General features: G+C 47.4%; 2 protein-coding genes across 3 annotated transcripts; both read right to left on the bottom strand.

The window, feature by feature from the left end:
• Positions 1 to 713: 713 nt before the first annotated feature.
• On the bottom strand, positions 714 to 7,687 carry eif4e2rs1 (eukaryotic translation initiation factor 4E family member 2 related sequence 1). The gene is made up of 7 exons (XM_086196710.1): positions 7,394 to 7,687; positions 5,921 to 6,011; positions 2,119 to 2,253; positions 1,937 to 2,041; positions 1,706 to 1,858; positions 1,461 to 1,597; positions 714 to 939 (listed from the first exon to the last, which is right to left on the bottom strand). The coding sequence occupies exons 1-7, from the start codon at positions 7,504 to 7,506 to the stop codon at positions 900 to 902; spliced, it is 774 nt and encodes a 257-aa protein (XP_086052836.1). The 5' UTR covers positions 7,507 to 7,687; the 3' UTR covers positions 714 to 899.
• A 2,577-nt stretch (positions 7,688 to 10,264) lies between these two features.
• On the bottom strand, positions 10,265 to 18,867 carry atp1b2a (ATPase Na+/K+ transporting subunit beta 2a). Of its 2 annotated transcripts, XM_086197721.1 has the most exons (9): positions 18,470 to 18,867; positions 15,225 to 15,353; positions 14,268 to 14,372; positions 14,075 to 14,154; positions 13,522 to 13,647; positions 13,280 to 13,339; positions 13,039 to 13,065; positions 12,569 to 12,664; positions 10,265 to 12,039 (listed from the first exon to the last, which is right to left on the bottom strand). In XM_086197721.1, the coding sequence occupies exons 1-9, from the start codon at positions 18,573 to 18,575 to the stop codon at positions 11,878 to 11,880; spliced, it is 891 nt and encodes a 296-aa protein (XP_086053847.1). In that variant the 5' UTR covers positions 18,576 to 18,867; the 3' UTR covers positions 10,265 to 11,877. The 2 variants fall into 2 exon arrangements, with proteins under 2 accessions (XP_086053847.1, XP_086053848.1); XM_086197722.1 differs by lacking the exon at positions 13,039 to 13,065 and having other exon boundaries at positions 10,266 to 12,039; positions 18,470 to 18,866.
• Positions 18,868 to 19,175: the final 308 nt, after the last annotated feature.

Genomic DNA, 19,175 nt, shown 5'->3' with positions numbered 1-19,175 from the left:
CTTTTTAATTACCAAACCTCCCACATCATTGATCCACATCTGAGGGGTCCAGGTTTGGTTCTGATCTGAGGGGGTCCAGGTTTGATCCAGATCTGAAGGGGTGCAGGTTTGGTTCTGATCTGAGGAGTTCTACTTTTGGTTCTGATCTGAGGGGTCCAGGTTTGGTTCTGATCTAAGGGGTCCAGGCCTGGTCCTGAGAGTGTGAGGGCAGATCTGATAATCTGGATTAGTTCCTCCTCAGAGATCACAGATCCCAGCTGGTCTGGAGCCAAGAATAGAGGCAGGATTAGACCAGGACTGATTAGCCTGGAACACCCTGGAGTGGCCTGGAATCTTGCAGGGGTGGGTGGAAGGGTGGGGGTCAGTTAGAAGCTGAGCCCATGATGACGCAGCTCTGCAGTTCTTTCATGGTCTCAGGATGTTGACCTGTGGCGGCCGGTGTGAACGCCACGTCCACGAGTAACAGCGTTACTGTCAGGTCACTGGAGGGCCAAGTCACCATTAGTTTCTACATGACGTCACATGACAAACGACTTCCTGTCTGGTTACAACCCACCAGCACCGCAAGATCCGGTAGCTCTACCCGATCCACCAGATCCGGTAGCTCTACTGGTTGTAGTTGAACTGAAGGGTAAACTGATGTGCTCTTGTAGCTTCTCATCACTAATCAATCACTGATGGATCAATATTGGAAACAATGTAATAGACAAACATCTTCAGTTCCGTCACTTTATTGATGCACAGACGAAACACACACACACACACACACACACACGAAACACACACACACACACTCACACAGCATGACCTCTGAACCTAAAAGACAGCCAATTGTGACGCTGAATGATGATCTGCGTCCTGATTAGACCAGAGCAGTCAGCTGACATGTCTGTCTGTCCTCAGAGAGAAATCTTTGTGTTTCTGAAGCTGGAGTTGTCCCTGAAAAACAGACAGACAGACAGACAGACACACAGGTATGTAAGGTGATTTCAAATACAGGTTGAGATGATGGAACAGCGCGACCGTGAGCGTGGTGATGTCATTTGACAGTTTAAGACTTGTCAGCAGGGCTCTGTGCCAGGCACCTTCATACCACAGCTGCTAGCATCAGCATTACCACTGATCCTAGTTAGCATTAGCTTGAACAATGACGTGAGCTAGCTTTAGCAGTCAGACTAATTTAAGCTAGGCTTTGGTTCAAGGTTCTTCGATGTTAAACTCCACTAAAAAGGACCTCCAGAGCAGCGGCATGGCTGGAGAAGCTGCTGTGCCACCACCTTGCTACTCATCAGCCACGGCACCTCTCTGTTAGCTAATGTTCAGCATTGACATTGACGTGAGCTAGCATTAGCACTCTGTCTTTTTTACAATATAAAAGACAACATATTGTGCTCACAGCAGAGGATCCATCAAAGATGGCTGCTTGTTGTCATGGAGATAAGGTGAGAAAGAGGCGGTACCTGAGGCTGTCGTTGTGCGTCTTGTACTCCATGATCGTGTTCGCTGGAAGGTTCAGGACTCGTCTCAAAGTGTCTCTGATTCTGGAGGTCGTCGTCTGATCGCTGGACGTCCTGTTCCATATGGACAGGATGTCCTCCTGGCAGGGACACGGGTACAACACAGGGTCTTACAGTAGTACTGCTGCAGCGTTACTACAGTGGTATTACAGTTGCAGTATTAGCGTGCTGTAGCAGAACTGCAGTACCTGGAAGCGTATTGACACCACGGCTCCACAGATCTCTTCTCCCACCATGAACTGTTCTCCCAACATGGCCAAGATGATGTTCTCCCAGAACCGACTCGCCAAACCTTTACGGAGGCGGATGATCCACTTCCCCCCACTGCGGTTGGACTCGTCCTGCCAGGTGGACAGACAGACAGGTGAGAGACGGACACAACGAGAGACATTTGCTGCACTGCAGGTGTGTGATGTCACCTCCCACATGGGTTTGATTCCTTCCTTGAACAGGTGGAAGTCACTGTGTCCACTCAGATCACCGGGGCGGACCAGGTGACTGTAGAACTTCCAGAACTGTTCCACCTGAACACACATGGCCAGTTATCTGCTGTCATCCATGACACAATGGAGTGTGTGTGTGTGTGTGTGTGTGTGTATACCGATGCCACAGTGCCGATCTGCCGAATGTTTTGTTCGTAGCTCTGAGAGCTGGCAGGTCGACTCGGAGTTCTTCTGCTGTACCAGAAGGTGTAGTTGTACTGAAGAGGGTGTTCTCCTGCACCTGGACACACTGTCTACACACACACACAGAGGTTAGTGTCTACACACACACACACAGGGGTTAGTGTCTACACACACACACAGAGGTTAGTGTCTACACACACACACAGAGGTTAGTGTCTACACACACACACACAGGGGTTAGTGTCTACACACACACACAGAGGTTAGTGTCTACACACACACACAGAGGTTAGTGTCTACACACACACACAGAGGTTAGTGTCTACACACACACACAGGGGTTGGTGTCTACACACACACACAGGGGTTGGTGTCTACACACACACACAGGGGTTAGTGTCTACACACACACACAGAGGTTAGTGTCTACACACACACACAGAGGTTAGTGTCTACACACACACACAGAGGTTAGTGTCTACACACACACACAGAGGTTAGTGTCTACACACACACACACAGGGGTTAGTGTCTACACACACACACAGGGGTTGGTGTCTACACACACACACAGGGGTTGGTGTCTACACACACACACAGGGGTTGGTGTCTACACACACACACAGGGGTTGGTGTCTACACACACACACAGGGGTTGGTGTCTACACACACACACAGGGGTTAGTGTCTACACACACACACAGAGGTTAGTGTCTACACACACACACACAGGTTGGTGTCTACACACACACACACAGAGGTTAGTGTCTACACACACACACAGAGGTTAGTGTCTACACACACACACACAGGGGTTAGTGTCTACACACACACACAGAGGTTAGTGTCTACACACACACACAGAGGTTAGTGTCTACACACACACACACAGGGGTTAGTGTCTACACACACACACAGAGGTTAGTGTCTACACACACACACAGAGGTTAGTGTCTACACACACACACAGGGGTTGGTGTCTACACACACACACAGGGGTTGGTGTCTACACACACACACAGGGGTTGGTGTCTACACACACACACAGGGGTTGGTGTCTACACACACACACAGGGGTTAGTGTCTACACACACACACAGAGGTTAGTGTCTACACACACACACACAGGTTGGTGTCTACACACACACACACAGAGGTTAGTGTCTACACACACACACAGAGGTTAGTGTCTACACACACACACAGAGGTTAGTGTCTACACACACACACACACAGAGGTTGGTGTCTACACACACACACAGAGGTTGGTGTCTACACACACACACAGAGGTTGGTGTCTACACACACACACACACAGGTTGGTGTCTACACACACACACAGAGGTTAGTGTCTACACACACACAGAGAGGTTAGTGTCTACACACACAGAGGTTAGTGTCTACACACACAGAGGTTAGTGTCTACACACACACACACACAGAGGTTAGTGTCTACACACACACACACACACACACACAGAGGTTAGTGTCTACACACACACACACACAGAGGTTAGTGTCTACACACACACACAGAGGTTAGTGTCTACACACACACACAGAGGTTAGTGTCTACACACACACACACAGAGGTTAGTGTCTACACACACACACACAGAGGTTAGTGTCTACACACACACACAGAGGTTAGTGTCTACACACACACACAGGTTAGTGTCTACACACACACACAGGTTAGTGTCTACACACACACACAGGTTAGTGTCTACACACACAGAGGTTAGTGTCTACACACACAGAGGTTAGTGTCTACACACACACACACAGAGGTTAGTGTCTACACACACACACACAGAGGTTAGTGTCTACACACACACACACAGGTTAGTGTCTACACACACAGAGGTTAGTGTCTACACACACACACACAGAGGTTAGTGTCTACACACACACACACAGAGGTTAGTGTCTACACACACACACACAGAGGTTAGTGTCTACACACACACACACAGAGGTTAGTGTCTACACACACACACAGAGGTTAGTGTCTACACACACACACAGGTTAGTGTCTACACACACACACAGGTTAGTGTCTACACACACACACACACAGAGGTTAGTGTCTACACACACACACAGGTTAGTGTCTACACACACACACACAGAGGTTAGTGTCTACACACACACACAGAGGTTAGTGTCTACACACACACACACAGGTTGGTGTCTACACACACACACAGAGGTTGGTGTCTACACACACACACACAGAGGTTAGTGTCTACACACACACACAGAGGTTGGTGTCTACACACACACACAGAGGTTAGTGTCTACACACACACACACACAGAGGTTGGTGTCTACACACACACACAGAGGTTGGTGTCTACACACACACACAGAGGTTGGTGTCTACACACACACACAGAGGTTGGTGTCTACACACACACACACACGTTGGTGTCTACACACACACACAGAGGTTAGTGTCTACACACACACACAGAGGTTAGTGTCTACACACACAGAGGTTAGTGTCTACACACACAGAGGTTAGTGTCTACACACACAGAGGTTAGTGTCTACACACACACACACACAGAGGTTAGTGTCTACACACACACACACACACACAGAGGTTAGTGTCTACACACACACACACACAGAGGTTAGTGTCTACACACACACACAGAGGTTAGTGTCTACACACACACAGACAGAGGTTAGTGTCTACACACACACACACAGAGGTTAGTGTCTACACACACACACAGAGGTTAGTGTCTACACACACACACAGGTTAGTGTCTACACACACACACAGGTTAGTGTCTACACACACACACAGGTTAGTGTCTACACACACACACAGGTTAGTGTCTACACACACAGAGGTTAGTGTCTACACACACACACACAGAGGTTAGTGTCTACACACACACACACAGAGGTTAGTGTCTACACACACACACACAGAGGTTAGTGTCTACACACACACACACAGAGGTTAGTGTCTACACACACACACACAGAGGTTAGTGTCTACACACACACACAGAGGTTAGTGTCTACACACACACAGGTTAGTGTCTACACACACACACAGGTTAGTGTCTACACACACACACACACACAGAGGTTAGTGTCTACACACACACACAGGTTAGTGTCTACACACACACACAGGTTAGTGTCTACACACACACACACAGAGGTTAGTGTCTACACACACACACAGGTTAGTGTCTACACACACACACAGGTTAGTGTCTACACACACACACAGGTTAGTGTCTACACACACACACACAGAGGTTAGTGTCTACACACACACACACACACACACAGGTTAGTGTCTACACACACACACAGAGGTTAGTGTCTACACACACACACAGAGGTTAGTGTCTACACACACACACACACAGGTTAGTGTCTACACACACACACAGAGGTTAGTGTCTACACACACACACAGAGGTTAGTGTCTACACACACACACAGAGGTTAGTGTCTACACACACACACAGAGGTTAGTGTCTACACACACACACACACAGGTTAGTGTCTACACACACACACACAGAGGTTAGTGTCTACACACACACACACAGAGGTTAGTGTCTACACACACACACACAGGTTGTTGTCTACACACACACACACACAGGTCGGTGTCAACGCACAGACAGGTCGGTGTCAACGCACAGACAGGTCGGTGTCTACGCACAGACAGGTTGGTGTCTACGCACAGACAGGTTGGTGTCTACGCACAGACAGGTCGGTGTCTCATGCTGATGACATCACCTTGCGGCGGTTGTTGTTGTTGTTGTTGTTGGTCCCGTCACTGTTGTCATGGCAACACTCAGACTCTCTCTGTTCCTCCTCGTCTTTTGGACTGAAAGCCAAAAAGCACTGCAGTGTTAGGATCAACTGACCATCACATCACTTGATCTTATTATAAGGTGATTAACCACAAACACACAACCCTCCCAACCCCAGCAGCAGCAGCAGCAGCAGCAGCAGCAGCTCCAGCAGCAGCAGCAGCTCCAGCAGCAGCAGCAGCTCCAGCAGCAGCAGCAGCTCCAGCAGCAGCAGCTCCAGCAGCAGCAGCAGCTCCAGCAGCAGCAGCAGCAGCTCCAGCAGCAGCAGCAGCAGCTCCAGCAGCTCCAGCAGAAGCAGCAGCAGCAGCAGCAGCAGCTCCAGCAGCAGCAGCAGCAGCTCCAGCAGCAGCAGCAGCAGCTCCAGCAGCTCCAGCAGCAGCAGCAGCTCCAGCAGCAGCAGCAGCAGCTCCAGCAGCAGCAGCAGCAGCTCCAGCAGCAGCAGCAGCAGCTCCAGCAGCAGCAGCTCCAGCAGCAGCAGCTCCAGCAGCAGCAGCTCCAGCAGCAGCTCCAGCAGCAGCAGCAGCTCCAGCAGCAGCAGCAGCAGCTCCAGCAGCAGCAGCAGCTCCAGCAGCAGCTCCAGCAGAAGCAGCAGCAGCAGCAGCAGCAGCTCCAGCAGCAGCAGCAGCAGCTCCAGCAGCTCCAGCAGAAGCAGCAGCAGCAGCAGCAGCAGCAGCTCCAGCAGCAGCAGCAGCTCCAGCAGCAGCTCCAGCAGAAGCAGCAGCAGCAGCAGCAGCAGCAGCAGCAGCAGCAGCAGCAGCTCCAGCAGCAGCAGCAGCAGCAGCAGCTCCAGCAGCAGCAGCAGCTCCAGCAGCAGCAGCAGCTCCAGCAGCAGCAGCAGCAGCTCCAGCAGCAGCAGCAGCAGCAGCTCCCTCGTAACCAGTCGTGGTAACAGCGCTTCTTGCTACTTCCCCCACTGACTTCAAATTTAGTTTGAATGAGGCCGCGTCGTGTGGTTCCTGCTCGCACCGGCAGAGGGCGCTGCTGCTGCTGAACGCTTTTCCCAGTGGACAACGTCTGGAGACGCTTCGAACATTGATACGCAGGTTTGTGTTGATTCCGTGAAACCCACTGATTCGACGGCAAACTGTTTACACCATGGAAGGTCATGACACGCTTCACGGTGAACAACAACAGCCAGGCGCGAATCTTCTGTAACCTCCATTAATTTAGACGTCATTTTAGTAAAACAAACAAACAAAAACAATCTGATGACGTGGTAAATACAATCAGGCGTGGATATGCTGACAGTCTTGCTAACCGTCTTCCTCTCTGGATGCTGACTTGCTCTTCTGTATGTTAAAAATGAAAAAACTAACTTAACAGAAAGCTAACTGTTAGCTGTCGCACACCAACGCGGGGATTTGCCGGGTATTTGCCGGGTTGGTGGGGGTCCTACCGCTCCAGCTGGTTCATCCCTCCTCCGTCACACTCTCCGATATCTGCGCCGATTGTTTTATCTCCGTTATTGTTGGACTTCTTTGACATGAATTTCACTCTGTTTCTTCTCATGCGGCCCCGGAACAGCGCTGAGCTGACGGCTTCTGCGCATGTGCGGGAGCGGCGTACGGCAGGCGGTCGAGGACACGGGGAGCGATGTTCGCCTCGCTGATCAACGTGAGCGCAAGGTTGGACGTCTGCGCCTCCCCCTCAGCGTCCATCGGTGTCGCAGGTTGGCGGTTGTTGCAGTGCACCGTTTCATGAGCTCGTGCAGTGGCAGCTGACGCCAGCAGGGGGCGGGGCGACCCTGTCTGTCCGCCAACCTACGTGTTAATAAAGTTTTGAATATGCTGGTGAAGCCTGACACTCCTGGAATCATTACAACCAAAATAAAAGCTTATTTTATTCATGCTCGAGTTCAGTCGCTGAGTGAAGGTTTCCGGCGGTTCCGCTGTCACGTGACACTCAGGATGACGAAGCCAACTTGGTTCAGGATCGATTATTGATTGATTGACAGTAGAAACAGTTACAGCTCAACTGTAACTATAGCAACAAGAATCACTCTCTCCCTATGGCCTCAGGGACATCCTCACCGTGTTCCAGTCAAAACGTGGATCAATCTCTTAATCAGCTTCTGTCACGTGACTGCGGAACCCAAACGTTCACCGCCAGGATTTTAACCCCTTCAGTGCCGTCTTGTTTGCACAGCTTCATTTCTTTTAATAGGCTGTGTAGGAACTTTTCAACAAGTCATCATGAATCAGTCAGAAGGACCCACGGAGTCTCCACTGCCCTGTTCTACATCTGGAGAGGACTCCTTCCAGTTGGTTCAGTAGAATTTATTCAGACCAACAGGAAAGAGTCCAGAGCTCCGGAGGTCGTCTCCCTGTCCTGGAGTCAGCACACGCAGGCGCGTCGTCCCTGGCGTTGGGGCAGGAAGTCCAACGACCTCACTCTCTCTCCAGGTTCATGTGATACAAGGAGGTGCTGACGTGATCGCTTCTGCTTCAAGTGTGTATTTTTGATCTTGTGTTATTTTGCAGGTTCTTCTGTCTGACGGCGTGCCAGCACCACCTGTTCCATCGTGGACTTCTTGTTGCAGCTGTGAAGATCAAACCCTGTCCTCTCCTGATCCACCACCTTGCTCTTGTCTACTTCTGACTCCCACCACTTCCTGCTACCGTAGCAATCCTGTGGACTCTCTTCTGACTTAGTTAGCTTGAGGGAGTGATGCTAGCATGAGCTACACTCCTGCTAGTCCCTGCTGTGACCTTTCACCTGTCCACTCTGATACAGTCTGGACTGTGCTTCACTGCCTGTGTTTCCTGCACTCTAGTTGAAGTAAATACATGAATACATTAAACTACAGTTGAAGTAAATACATGAATACATTAAACTACAGTTGAAGTAAATACATGAATACATTAAACTACAGTTGAAGCAAATACATGAATACATTAAACTACAGTTGAAGCAAATACATGAATACATTAAACTACAGTTGAAGTAAATACATGAATACATTTATCTACAGTTGAAGTAAATACATGAATACATTAAACTACAGTTGAAGTAAATACATGAATACATTAAACTACAGTTGAAGCAAATACATGAATACATTAAACTACAGTTGAAGCAAATACATGAACACATTAAACTACAGTTGAAGCAAATACATGAATACATTAAACTACAGTTGAAGCAAATACATGAATACATTAAACTACAGTTGAAGCAAATACATGAATACATTTATCTACAGTTGAAGTAAATACATGAATACATTAAACTACAGTTGAAGTAAATACATGAATACATTAAACTACAGTTGAAGCAAATACATGAATACATTAAACTACAGTTGAAGCAAATACATGAATACATTTATCTACAGTTGAAGTAAATACATGAATACATTAAACTACAGTTGAAGTAAATACATGAATACATTAAACTACAGTTGAAGCAAATACATGAATACATTAAACTACAGTTGAAGCAAATACATGAATACATTAAACTACAGTTGAAGCAAATACATGAATACATTAAACTACAGTTGAAGTAAATACATGAATACATTAATCTACAGTTGAAGTAAATACATGAATACATTAAACTACAGTTGAAGCAAATACATGAACACATTAAACTACAGTTGAAGTAAATACATGAATACATTAAACTACAGTTGAAGCAAATACATGAATACATTAAACTACAGTTGAAGTAAATACATGAATACATTAATCTACAGTTGAAGCAAATACATGAACACATTAAACTACAGTTGAAGCAAATACATGAACACATTAAACTACAGTTGAAGTAAATACATGAACACATTAATCTACAGTTGAAGTAAATACATGAATACATTAAACTACAGTTGAAGTAAATACATGAACACATTAAACTACAGTTGAAGCAAATACATGAATACATTAAACTACAGTTGAAGCAAATACATGAATACATTAAACTACAGTTGAAGTAAATACATGAACACATTAAACTACAGTTGAAGTAAATACATGAATACATTAAACTACAGTTGAAGTAAATACATGAACACATTAAACTACAGTTGAAGCAAATACATGAATACATTAAACTACAGTTGAAGCAAATACATGAATACATTAAACTACAGTTGAAGTAAATACATGAATACATTAAACTACAGTTGAAGTAAATACATGAACACATTAAACTACAGTTGAAGCAAATACATGAACACATTAAACTACAGTTGAAGCAAATACATGAATACATTAAACTACAGTTGAAGTAAATACATGAATACATTAAACTACAGTTGAAGCAAATACATGAACACATTAAACTACAGTTGAAGCAAATACATGAATACATTAAACTACAGTTGAAGTAAATACATGAATACATTAAACTACAGTTGAAGCAAATACATGAACACATTAAACTACAGTTGAAGCAAATACATGAATACATTAAACTACAGTTGAAGCAAATACATGAACACATTAAACTACAGCTGCTAGAAGAACACACAAACATCACATGGTTTCAGATATTCTAGATCATCGCTCCTATTGGCTGAGATGTGGCGGGCGGACCGCCTTCTTTTGGCGCCGTGTCAGATGTGACCAGCTGATCTTTGGAGGAGCAACTGTTCTTTCTCTGGTTCTCTTGTTGGTTTCTACGTGTATTTATGTGATGAATTTATCTCTTCATGCCAGAACACATTTTAATGATGGCGTCGGCGCTCCTGTCACCGTCAGCCAGAGGCAGATGGCGGCGCTGTGACATGGCAACACCTTCAAGAGCTCATCGCAAGCGTGATTGATCAAGTTAATCACAACAAAACAGATGACATCACCATGGTTTTGTATGTTTTTATTGGTCTGGTGAACACAGGGACATTTTCAGGCAGGAGAAATCAACAAATCACAAACTAGTGTCATATGACATCATACAGCAGGACCATCTGATTGGCTGGTCCGATTTGACCCTTTAAAGGAAGACAATTGGTGGAGAGCAGGCCAGGGGGGAGGGGCATTTCTACACAGCAGTGACTGACAGGTTAAGAGACGGCAAGTGTGTGTGTGTGTGTGTGTGTGCGTGTGTCAAGTGGCCTGGTTGTCATGGTAACAGTTGTCATGCTCAGCTGCGTGTTGAAGATCGTAAAAAAAACAACATGTAAAAAACTCAGGCAAAACAAAACAATTGATGACGTCCTACCAGGTTCACGAACCACTGATCAATGACCTGATCGACGAACCGGCTCCCATGACAACAGAAATAACACCAAACTACCTTGAACAGCAAAATGGTTCCCCTGGTAACAGAGGCTTGTGTCTGATTGGCTGGTTGGCTGTGTCCATGGCAGCAAACCAGGACAAAGAGGTTCAATCGGTTTCTGAACCTGATCGCGATCAGCCAGTCAGAACTGATGATGAGACGTTGGCTGCAGAACCTGACTGCGTCAAGATGGTTGATATCGTGATAAATTACAAACAACCACATAAATAAATAAATAAATAACGACGCCATACATAAAGCGATCAATAATTTGGTCTTCATGCAGATTCACATATTGATGAAGGTGAAGATCCTCTCGTCGTCTGTTGATCTTCAGGCCTCGCTGGCAGTGACATCAGAGCGTGTGTGCGTGCTGATTGGTCGGTTTTGGATTCAGAGTGCTGGAGTTAAAGCTGCACTGAGGGATCGTACAGGGATCCAGGAAAATACCAGAAAACTGAAAAATACGAGACAAGATGTGTGTTTACGCCACTTCTAAGAAATATAAATGCTTCCGGCTGTCAGTGAATGCATCATGAAGCTGGAAAAATAAATCCTACGGGGAATGAAACAGCGGGCGAAGGGGGACGAGACTCCATCTTTTCATGTTACCATCTACATGTGCAGCTTTAACGTGTGCGTGTTTTCCACGTGTGTCTATTTGTTGATTCGCAGTTTGAAGGAAACCCGTCCAGCAAACTTGTCTCTCTCGCTGCCGGCGGCGAGAGTGTTGGAGGTCAATTTACACTCCACGTTAATGTCCATATTTGCAGAGGCGTTAAGGAACTTCACAGCCACCAGAGGCTGAGTGTAGTTCACCTGAGAATAGAAACAGGAAACGCATCACACGCTGTAGGAAGGTCATCAACATGCAGCACCATCACGCTCCCCCTGAAACAGCCTGCTCCTTCCAACAGTGTTGCCCTGGAGGGGACATGGATCTACTGGATCGACCAACGTTGATCTACTGATTAGACCAACGTGGATCTACTGGATCGACCAATGTGGATCTACTTATCAAATAACATGAATTTGCTGACGAGGATCTACTAGCATGGATCCACTATCGGATGTACTAACATGGATCTACAAAATTTCATCTACTGTATCAACTGACTTGGATCTATTCAATCTACAAGTGTGGATTTGCTCAAACGGATTTGAAAGGATCTGCTGGATCTAATATGTGAATCTACAAAGTTAGATCAAGTGGATCTGCTTATATGGATCTACTGCATCTAATGAATAGATCTTTCTAAGGTCAGTCTACTGGCTCCAGACTGTAACTTGATATTGTGCGCGCGCGCGCGTGTGTGTGTGTGTGTTTAGTGAGTACTGAGTGTGTTACCTGGGCTCTCTTGCCATAATACGGATAATACATGAGGTTGAAGGTTCCATTTGGAGGATAATAAGCCAGCTCTCCAATCTTATCACTGTCCTCTCTCTGTACACACACACACACACACACACACACACACACACACACACACACACACACACACACACACACACACACACACACACACAGATCAGTAACTCAGCCATCAGTAAGCTGCTGTGACGATGAACTTCTTTCCACACAGACAGGACAGTGAATGCCACAGAAAATCTGACTGGATGATACAGATGTTATTTCCCATGATGCACCGAGACCCTTCAAGTAACATTACCTCTACTAAACTTTATTACACTGTGTCCAGATGTCTGAGCTCCTCCCCCGATCTCTGAGGCGCAGCGTGAGCATCAGCAGAGCATCAGTCTGTTCTAACTCTACGGTCTATGCTGGGTTCTATGTTCTTCCTGTTCTACTCATCTTACCCACTCATCCTTCCCCACTTTGTACATCTGAGGATGAAAAAATGGAGACAACACATGAAGACAGACAGAGACAACGGCCGTCGTCAGGCCAGGTGTCAACACGTGTCCCGAGGGATTCAGTGTCTCCACGAGTGACCAGCTTGCTCGGGACACGTGTTGAGGACACGTCTGGACATGTTGATGGTAGAGCTGAACAGGACCATACAGAAAGAAAGACAGACAGAGAGACAGTTAGACAGACCTTGGCGCCACAGGTAACATAAGGAGACTGACCGTCCTTTCCTGGCAACATGCCGATCACCTGGAGAGACAGACAGGTAGAAGATCAGAGCTCAATTCGGTGCTTCTCTCACGTTTCCTAGCGGTCGCCTGACCTCTGATGACAAGTAGACCAGGTCAAGACCAACATGAAAGCTGTCTGCTGCTGTTTGGACTAGGTTTGGGTCTCTGAGGTCAGAGGTCATTGGTCAAAGGTGAATGTACCCGGTTCAGTTTGATGAGCACACAGGGCTGGCCTCTGCTGTAACCATAGAAACGGTCCGCAATCCCAGAGCACTCCTCCAACATTGTCCGGTTAAACTGACAGGAACGCTTGGGATTGTTCCTCACCTGCAGACAGGAAGAGAGTGAAGCAGGTGGAGAGAGACAGGAACACAGTTAAGTAGGTGGAGAGAGAGACAAGTGGAGAGTGAGACAGGAAGACAGTTAAGAATGTGGAGAGAGACAAATGGAGAGTGAGACAGGAAGACAGTTAAGTAGGTGGCGAGAGAGACGAGTGGAGAGTGAGACAGAAAGACAGTTAAGCAGGTGGAGAGAGAGAGACGAGTGGAGAGTTAGACAGGATGAGAGCAAAGCAGGTGGAAAGAGATGAGTGGAGAGTGAGACAGGTAGAGAGTGAAGCAGGTGGAAAGAGATGAGTGAAGAGTGAGACAGGTAGAGAGTGAAGCAGGTGGAGACTAAGACAGGATGAGAGGCAGGTAGGGAGATGGGGGAGTGAGGCAGGTGGATAGACAGGTAGAGTGTGAGACAGGTTTACCTCTCCACTGTCCTCTTGAATGAAGTATTGATCTGGAGGACAGTTGTCGTTGGTCTGGACTTGGTAGCTGTCATTGTAGGCTACAGGCAGACAGACAGGTAGAGAAACCTCTGAACACTGTGATGTCACCAAGCGCCGTCAAACCACTGACGCCATGAAGATCGTTAACGACCACAATTAACTGATGTCTTACGGGCTAAGAAGTTGTTGAGGTTCTGGACAAGTCCGTCCCAACTCTCAGTGTCCGCCACAGAGAAACTGATCTCCAGCTGATTGCCCTTCGGACGAATCATCACCCCTGAAACACAACCAGAGCATCAGGCTCGTTAACCAACCAGAGCATGGGGCTCGTTAACCAACCAGAGCATGGGGCTCGTTAACCAACCAGAGCATCAGGCTCGTTAACCAACCACAGCATGGGGCTCGTTAACCAACCACAGCATGGGGCTCATTAACCAACCAGAGCATGGGGCTCGTTAACCAACCACAGCATGGGGCTCATTAACCAACCACAGCATGGGGCTCATTAACCAACCAGAGCATGGGGCTCATTAACCAACCACAGCATGGGGCTCATTAACCAACCAGAGCATCAGGCTCGTTAACCAACCAGAGCATCAGGCTCGTTAACCAACCAGAGCATCAGGCTCGTTAACCAACCACAGCATGGGGCTCATTAACCAACCACAGCATGGGGCTCATTAACCAACCAGAGCATCAGGCTCGTTAACCAACCACAGCATGGGGCTCGTTAACCAACCAGAGCATCGGGCTCGTTAACCAACCAGAGCATCAGGCTCGTTAACCAACCACAGCATGGGGCTCGTTAACCAACCAGAGCATCAGGCTTGTTAACCAACCACAGCATGGGGCTCATTAACCAACCAGAGCATCGGCCTCGTCAACCAACCACAGCATGGGGCTCGTTAACCAACCAGAGCATCAGGGTCGTTAACCAACCAGACCATCGGCCTCGTTAACCAACCACAGCATGGGGCTCGTTAACCAACCAGAGCATCAGGGTCGTTAACCAACCAGACCATCGGCCTCGTCAACCAACCACAGCATCAAGAATCATTAACAATGCCTGAAACAGTGAATTAGCTCTTTCATTAGCATGGGTGGGGCCAGGTGTGTTTGTTATCCTCACCTGGGGTTTCCAGACGGTCCTGCCAGGTGGGCTTGTAGTCGTCGAGGGTCAGCAGCATGATGTACATGGTGAGAGTGAACATCCCCGCCAGAAAGAGATAGAAGACCAGGTAGAAGAGCAGGATGAGACCTGGGGGCGGAGTCAGAAGAGGAGAAGGAGGGGGAGGGTTAAACCAGCACAGCCCAGTCACCCTCTCCTCCCCCACCCTCAAAACAGGTCTAAAATGTGTCTAATCCTGTGGCGTTTAGCCCCGCCCCATGCAGATGACCTGATTTAGATGAATGGAGGGGGAGGAGCTAATCTGCCTGCTTCAGCTTCTTTGCCAGCTGCAACAGCTGTGTGTGTGTGTGTGTGTGTGTGTGTGTGTGTGTGTTTGTGTGTGAGAGAGAGAGAGATGTCTCTCTCCCTCTCTCCAGCATCTATCAGCGGTCTCCTGTGAACGTCTGGTGTCTGTGAGCAGGAGGACATATTCGTGATGTCATGTGATCTGTCGTTGACTGGCAGGAGGAATGCCGACTCCAGGAGGCAGGAACAGGAGGAGCAGGCATCCTCTTGATGACCTCCTTAAGGGTTCCAGAACGGCCTTCACTCACCCTGTCCAACCCCCCAGGCTCTGTCCAGGCCGTCCTCTGGGCTCTGTGGAACCCCTCTGTCATGTAGAACATCTCCAGATCATTTAGAACTCATCTGGGTCCGATGTGGGTCCAGATGTAGAACCTATACTCCCATCCCCCCCCCCCACACACACACACCCCCAGGTCCTGTGGAACCTGTCTCTACCCTCTGCAGGTTCTCTACTGTGGGTCCACAGCCACGGTCCTAAAGCGGCGGCGTTAAGGTCATTAAAAGTGGCGTCTGCAGCAGATTATGGTGTCCACGTAACAGGATCTGCTCTGAGTCACTTAAACTCGCCTGGAGACTCGCAGGACGCCACTCATGGCGAGGGGCGTGACTCACTCACTGAGATGTGAAACCATGAATGACTGATCACCCACAAACCTGCTATGTTGACCTTTGACCTTAACACATATTAATATACTACTTGTCACTCAACATGAACAAGACGAGCATGTGACGTGACAGAGAGTTCCGGACTGAAGTCAAAAATCCGGCAGAGGTACATTTCAACAATGATGTCATCAAACACGGAGGAGCACGACGTATTAATGATGAAGAGGGTACACGCTGATGATGATGGCGATGATGACAGCATCATCCAACCGGGAAGAAAAGATCGTCTCTGTCAACAAAAAGATGCGTTTTGGTGGCGACAGGAAACCAGTCAGATGTCCTTTACATGTATGGACAAGGGAGGACGACACTGTCCCTTTAAGATGATGTTAGTGAGTGCCAGTCCCCGTAACTACAGTAAGTGTGTCATGGCGTGTTTGAACAGATTACTATCCACTCAACCTCGTCTGGAATAATCCAGATTAACACACACACACAGACACACACACACACGGTTTCACTTGATGCTTCACGTCTGTTTATTTTGTTCGTGCATCTGTGTGTCCTTCTATAGTCATTTATTGTGAGGACGTTTAGAGACTTGACATTTAGAGACGTGAGGACGTTTAGAGACATGAGGACATTTAGAGACTTGACATTTAGAGACGTGAGGACGTTTAGAGACGTGAGGACATTTAGAGACTTGACATTTAGAGACGTGAGGACGTTTAGAGACGTGAGGACATTTAGAGACGTGAGGACGTTTAGAGACGTGAGGACATTTAGAGATGTGAGGACGTTTAGAGACGTGAGGACATTTAGAGTTGTGAGGACATTTAGAGATGTGAGGACGTTTAGAGACGTGAGGACATTTATAGACTTGACATTTAGAGATGTGAAGACGTTTAGAGACATGAGGACATTTAAAGATGAGAGGCCATTTAGAGACGTGATAACATTTTGAGATGTGAGGAGGTTTAGAGACGTGAGTACGTTTAGAGACGTGAGGACGTTTAGAGATGTGAGGACGTTTAGAGATGTGAGGACGTTTAGAGACGTGAGGATGTTTAGAGACGTGAGGACATTTATAGACTTGACATTTAGAGATGTGAAGACGTTAAGAGACATGAGGACATTTAAAGATGAGAGGCCATTTAGAGATGTGATGACATTTTGAGATGTGAGGACGTTTAGAGACATGAGGACATTTAGAGATGTGAGTACGTTTAGAGACGTGAGGACATTTGGAGATGCGAGGACGTTTAGAGATGTGAGGACGTTTAGAGATGTGAGGACGTTTAGAGACGTGAGGATGTTTAGAGACGTGAGGACATTTATAGACTTGACATTTAGAGATGTGAAGACGTTAAGAGACATGAGGACATTTAAAGATGAGAGGCCATTTAGAGATGTGATGACATTTTGAGATGTGAGGACGTTTAGAGACATGAGGACATTTAGAGATGTGAGTACGTTTAGAGACGTGAGGACATTTAGAGACGCGAGGACGTTTGGAGATGTGAAGACATTTGGAGATGCGAGGACGTTTAGAGACGTGAGGACATTTGGAGATGCGAGGACGTTTAGAGACAAGAGGACGTTTGGAGATGCAAGGACAAGAGACATGAGGACGTTTGGCGACATGAGGACGTTTGGAGATGCGAGGACGTTTAGAGACATGAGAACATTTGGAGATGCGAGGACGTTTAGAGACGTGAGGACGTTTAGAGATATGAGGACATTTGGAGATTTGAGGACGTTTAGAGATGTGAATACATTTAGAGATGTGAGGACATTTGGAGATTTGAGGACGTTTAGAGACGGACCCTGATGAGAGCTACCATCCAGCAAGGATGCAACAGACATCAGCAAACTAATTTCCAGACATGGCGGCTTACAGACACACAACAAACACATTCATGTCCTCCACAAAGACGCAACACATGTCCATACTAGGACCCCTTCAACGCCATGCAGCTGTGCTGAGGACCCCTGGAGGAGCCCCGGGGACTAACAGGGTCCTCGGACCCCACTTTCAGAAACCCTGCTCTGTAGCATGTAAACACCAGGATGGACATATTTCTGTAGAATACACACACTGTCATACACACACATTTCCATGATTGTAGCGAAAATAAAAAAAAATTTAAAAAATAATAACAATAATAAATAAATAATAATAATACAAAGGCGTCATAAAGTTGATGTGGATGTGATTAACGCCAGCAGACACACTGGTTTATAAATACTAACACACCGTTGGGGGGGGGGGGGGATAACGGAACAAGACTCACCCCAACTCGTGGCGGTTCGGCCCAGCAGCTCGTGAGTTCGCGGGTTCCAGAACATGTCCCGCCACTCTCCTGAACCTTTGCGGTCCTCCTGCTTAGGTGCGGACATGATGAGGATGAGAAGGATGGAGATGAAGATGGAGGTCGCAGTGAGTGTGTGTGTGTGTGTGTGTGTGTGTGTGTGTGTGTGTGTGTGTGTGTGTGTGTGTGTGTGTGGTCAGACGGCGCGCGGCTTTCCCGGTAAAACCGCACGAGACTTTGAAGTGCAACGGAAGTCTGAAGACCGCCGATCGATCCAAATCGATGATGATCGGTGAGATGAGAGACGGACAGAGAGAGAGAGACAGAGAGAGAGAGAGAGAGAGAGAGATGGCGTCACTGCAGTAAACCTCCCCCCAGCACCGTCTGACGTCACATCTGCCCCCCCTCCCCTTTAGACACTCACCGCCAATCAGAGTGGGTCCAGCGGATAGACCACACCCCCTGCAGGCCGCCCGGTCTTCCGCCTGTTGTGAGGACAGGAGTCCATTTATAGACTCGTATCCTTTTGGGGACAAAAAGTCCTCACAAATCACCCGGGTCGGGAGTGACGTCATAGATCGGGGGTCAGTCTCATGTGAGGTAATGGGGACACTGGCTGTTGAGTCACATGAAACAGGAACCCTGATGGGGCCCCAAGAGCCAAAATATGGCTGTGTAGGCTCATTTG

Source organism: Aulostomus chinensis, chromosome 24 (genome assembly GCF_037954235.1).
Source record: "Aulostomus chinensis isolate RoL2024-O1b breed Wild chromosome 24, RoL_Achi_v1.0, whole genome shotgun sequence".
Lineage (NCBI taxonomy): Eukaryota > Metazoa > Chordata > Actinopteri > Syngnathiformes > Aulostomidae > Aulostomus > Aulostomus chinensis.
Note: the sequence above shows the minus strand (reverse complement) of the source record. Positions and strands in the feature narration are given on the sequence as shown.

Excerpts from the sequence above, each read along its gene's own strand:
- atp1b2a (XM_086197721.1), bottom strand. The coding sequence starts at position 18,575 with ATGTCCGCACCTAAGCAGGAGGACCGCAAAGGTTCAGGAGAGTGGCGG. Across the intron at positions 14,155-14,267 it reads CCTCAACAACTTCTTAGCCC|CCTACAATGACAGCTACCAA; the intron begins GTAAGACATCAG and ends GTCTGCCTGTAG. Across the intron at positions 12,665-13,038 it reads AAGTGGGGAAGGATGAGTGG|AGAGAGGACAGTGATAAGAT; the intron begins GTAAGATGAGTA and ends GTGTGTGTACAG.
- eif4e2rs1 (XM_086196710.1), bottom strand. The coding sequence starts at position 7,506 with ATGAGAAGAAACAGAGTGAAATTCATGTCAAAGAAGTCCAACAATAAC. Across the intron at positions 2,042-2,118 it reads AGATCGGCACTGTGGCATCG|GTGGAACAGTTCTGGAAGTT; the intron begins GTATACACACAC and ends ATGTGTGTTCAG. Across the intron at positions 940-1,460 it reads ACGCACAACGACAGCCTCAG|GGACAACTCCAGCTTCAGAA; the intron begins GTACCGCCTCTT and ends TCTGTTTTTCAG.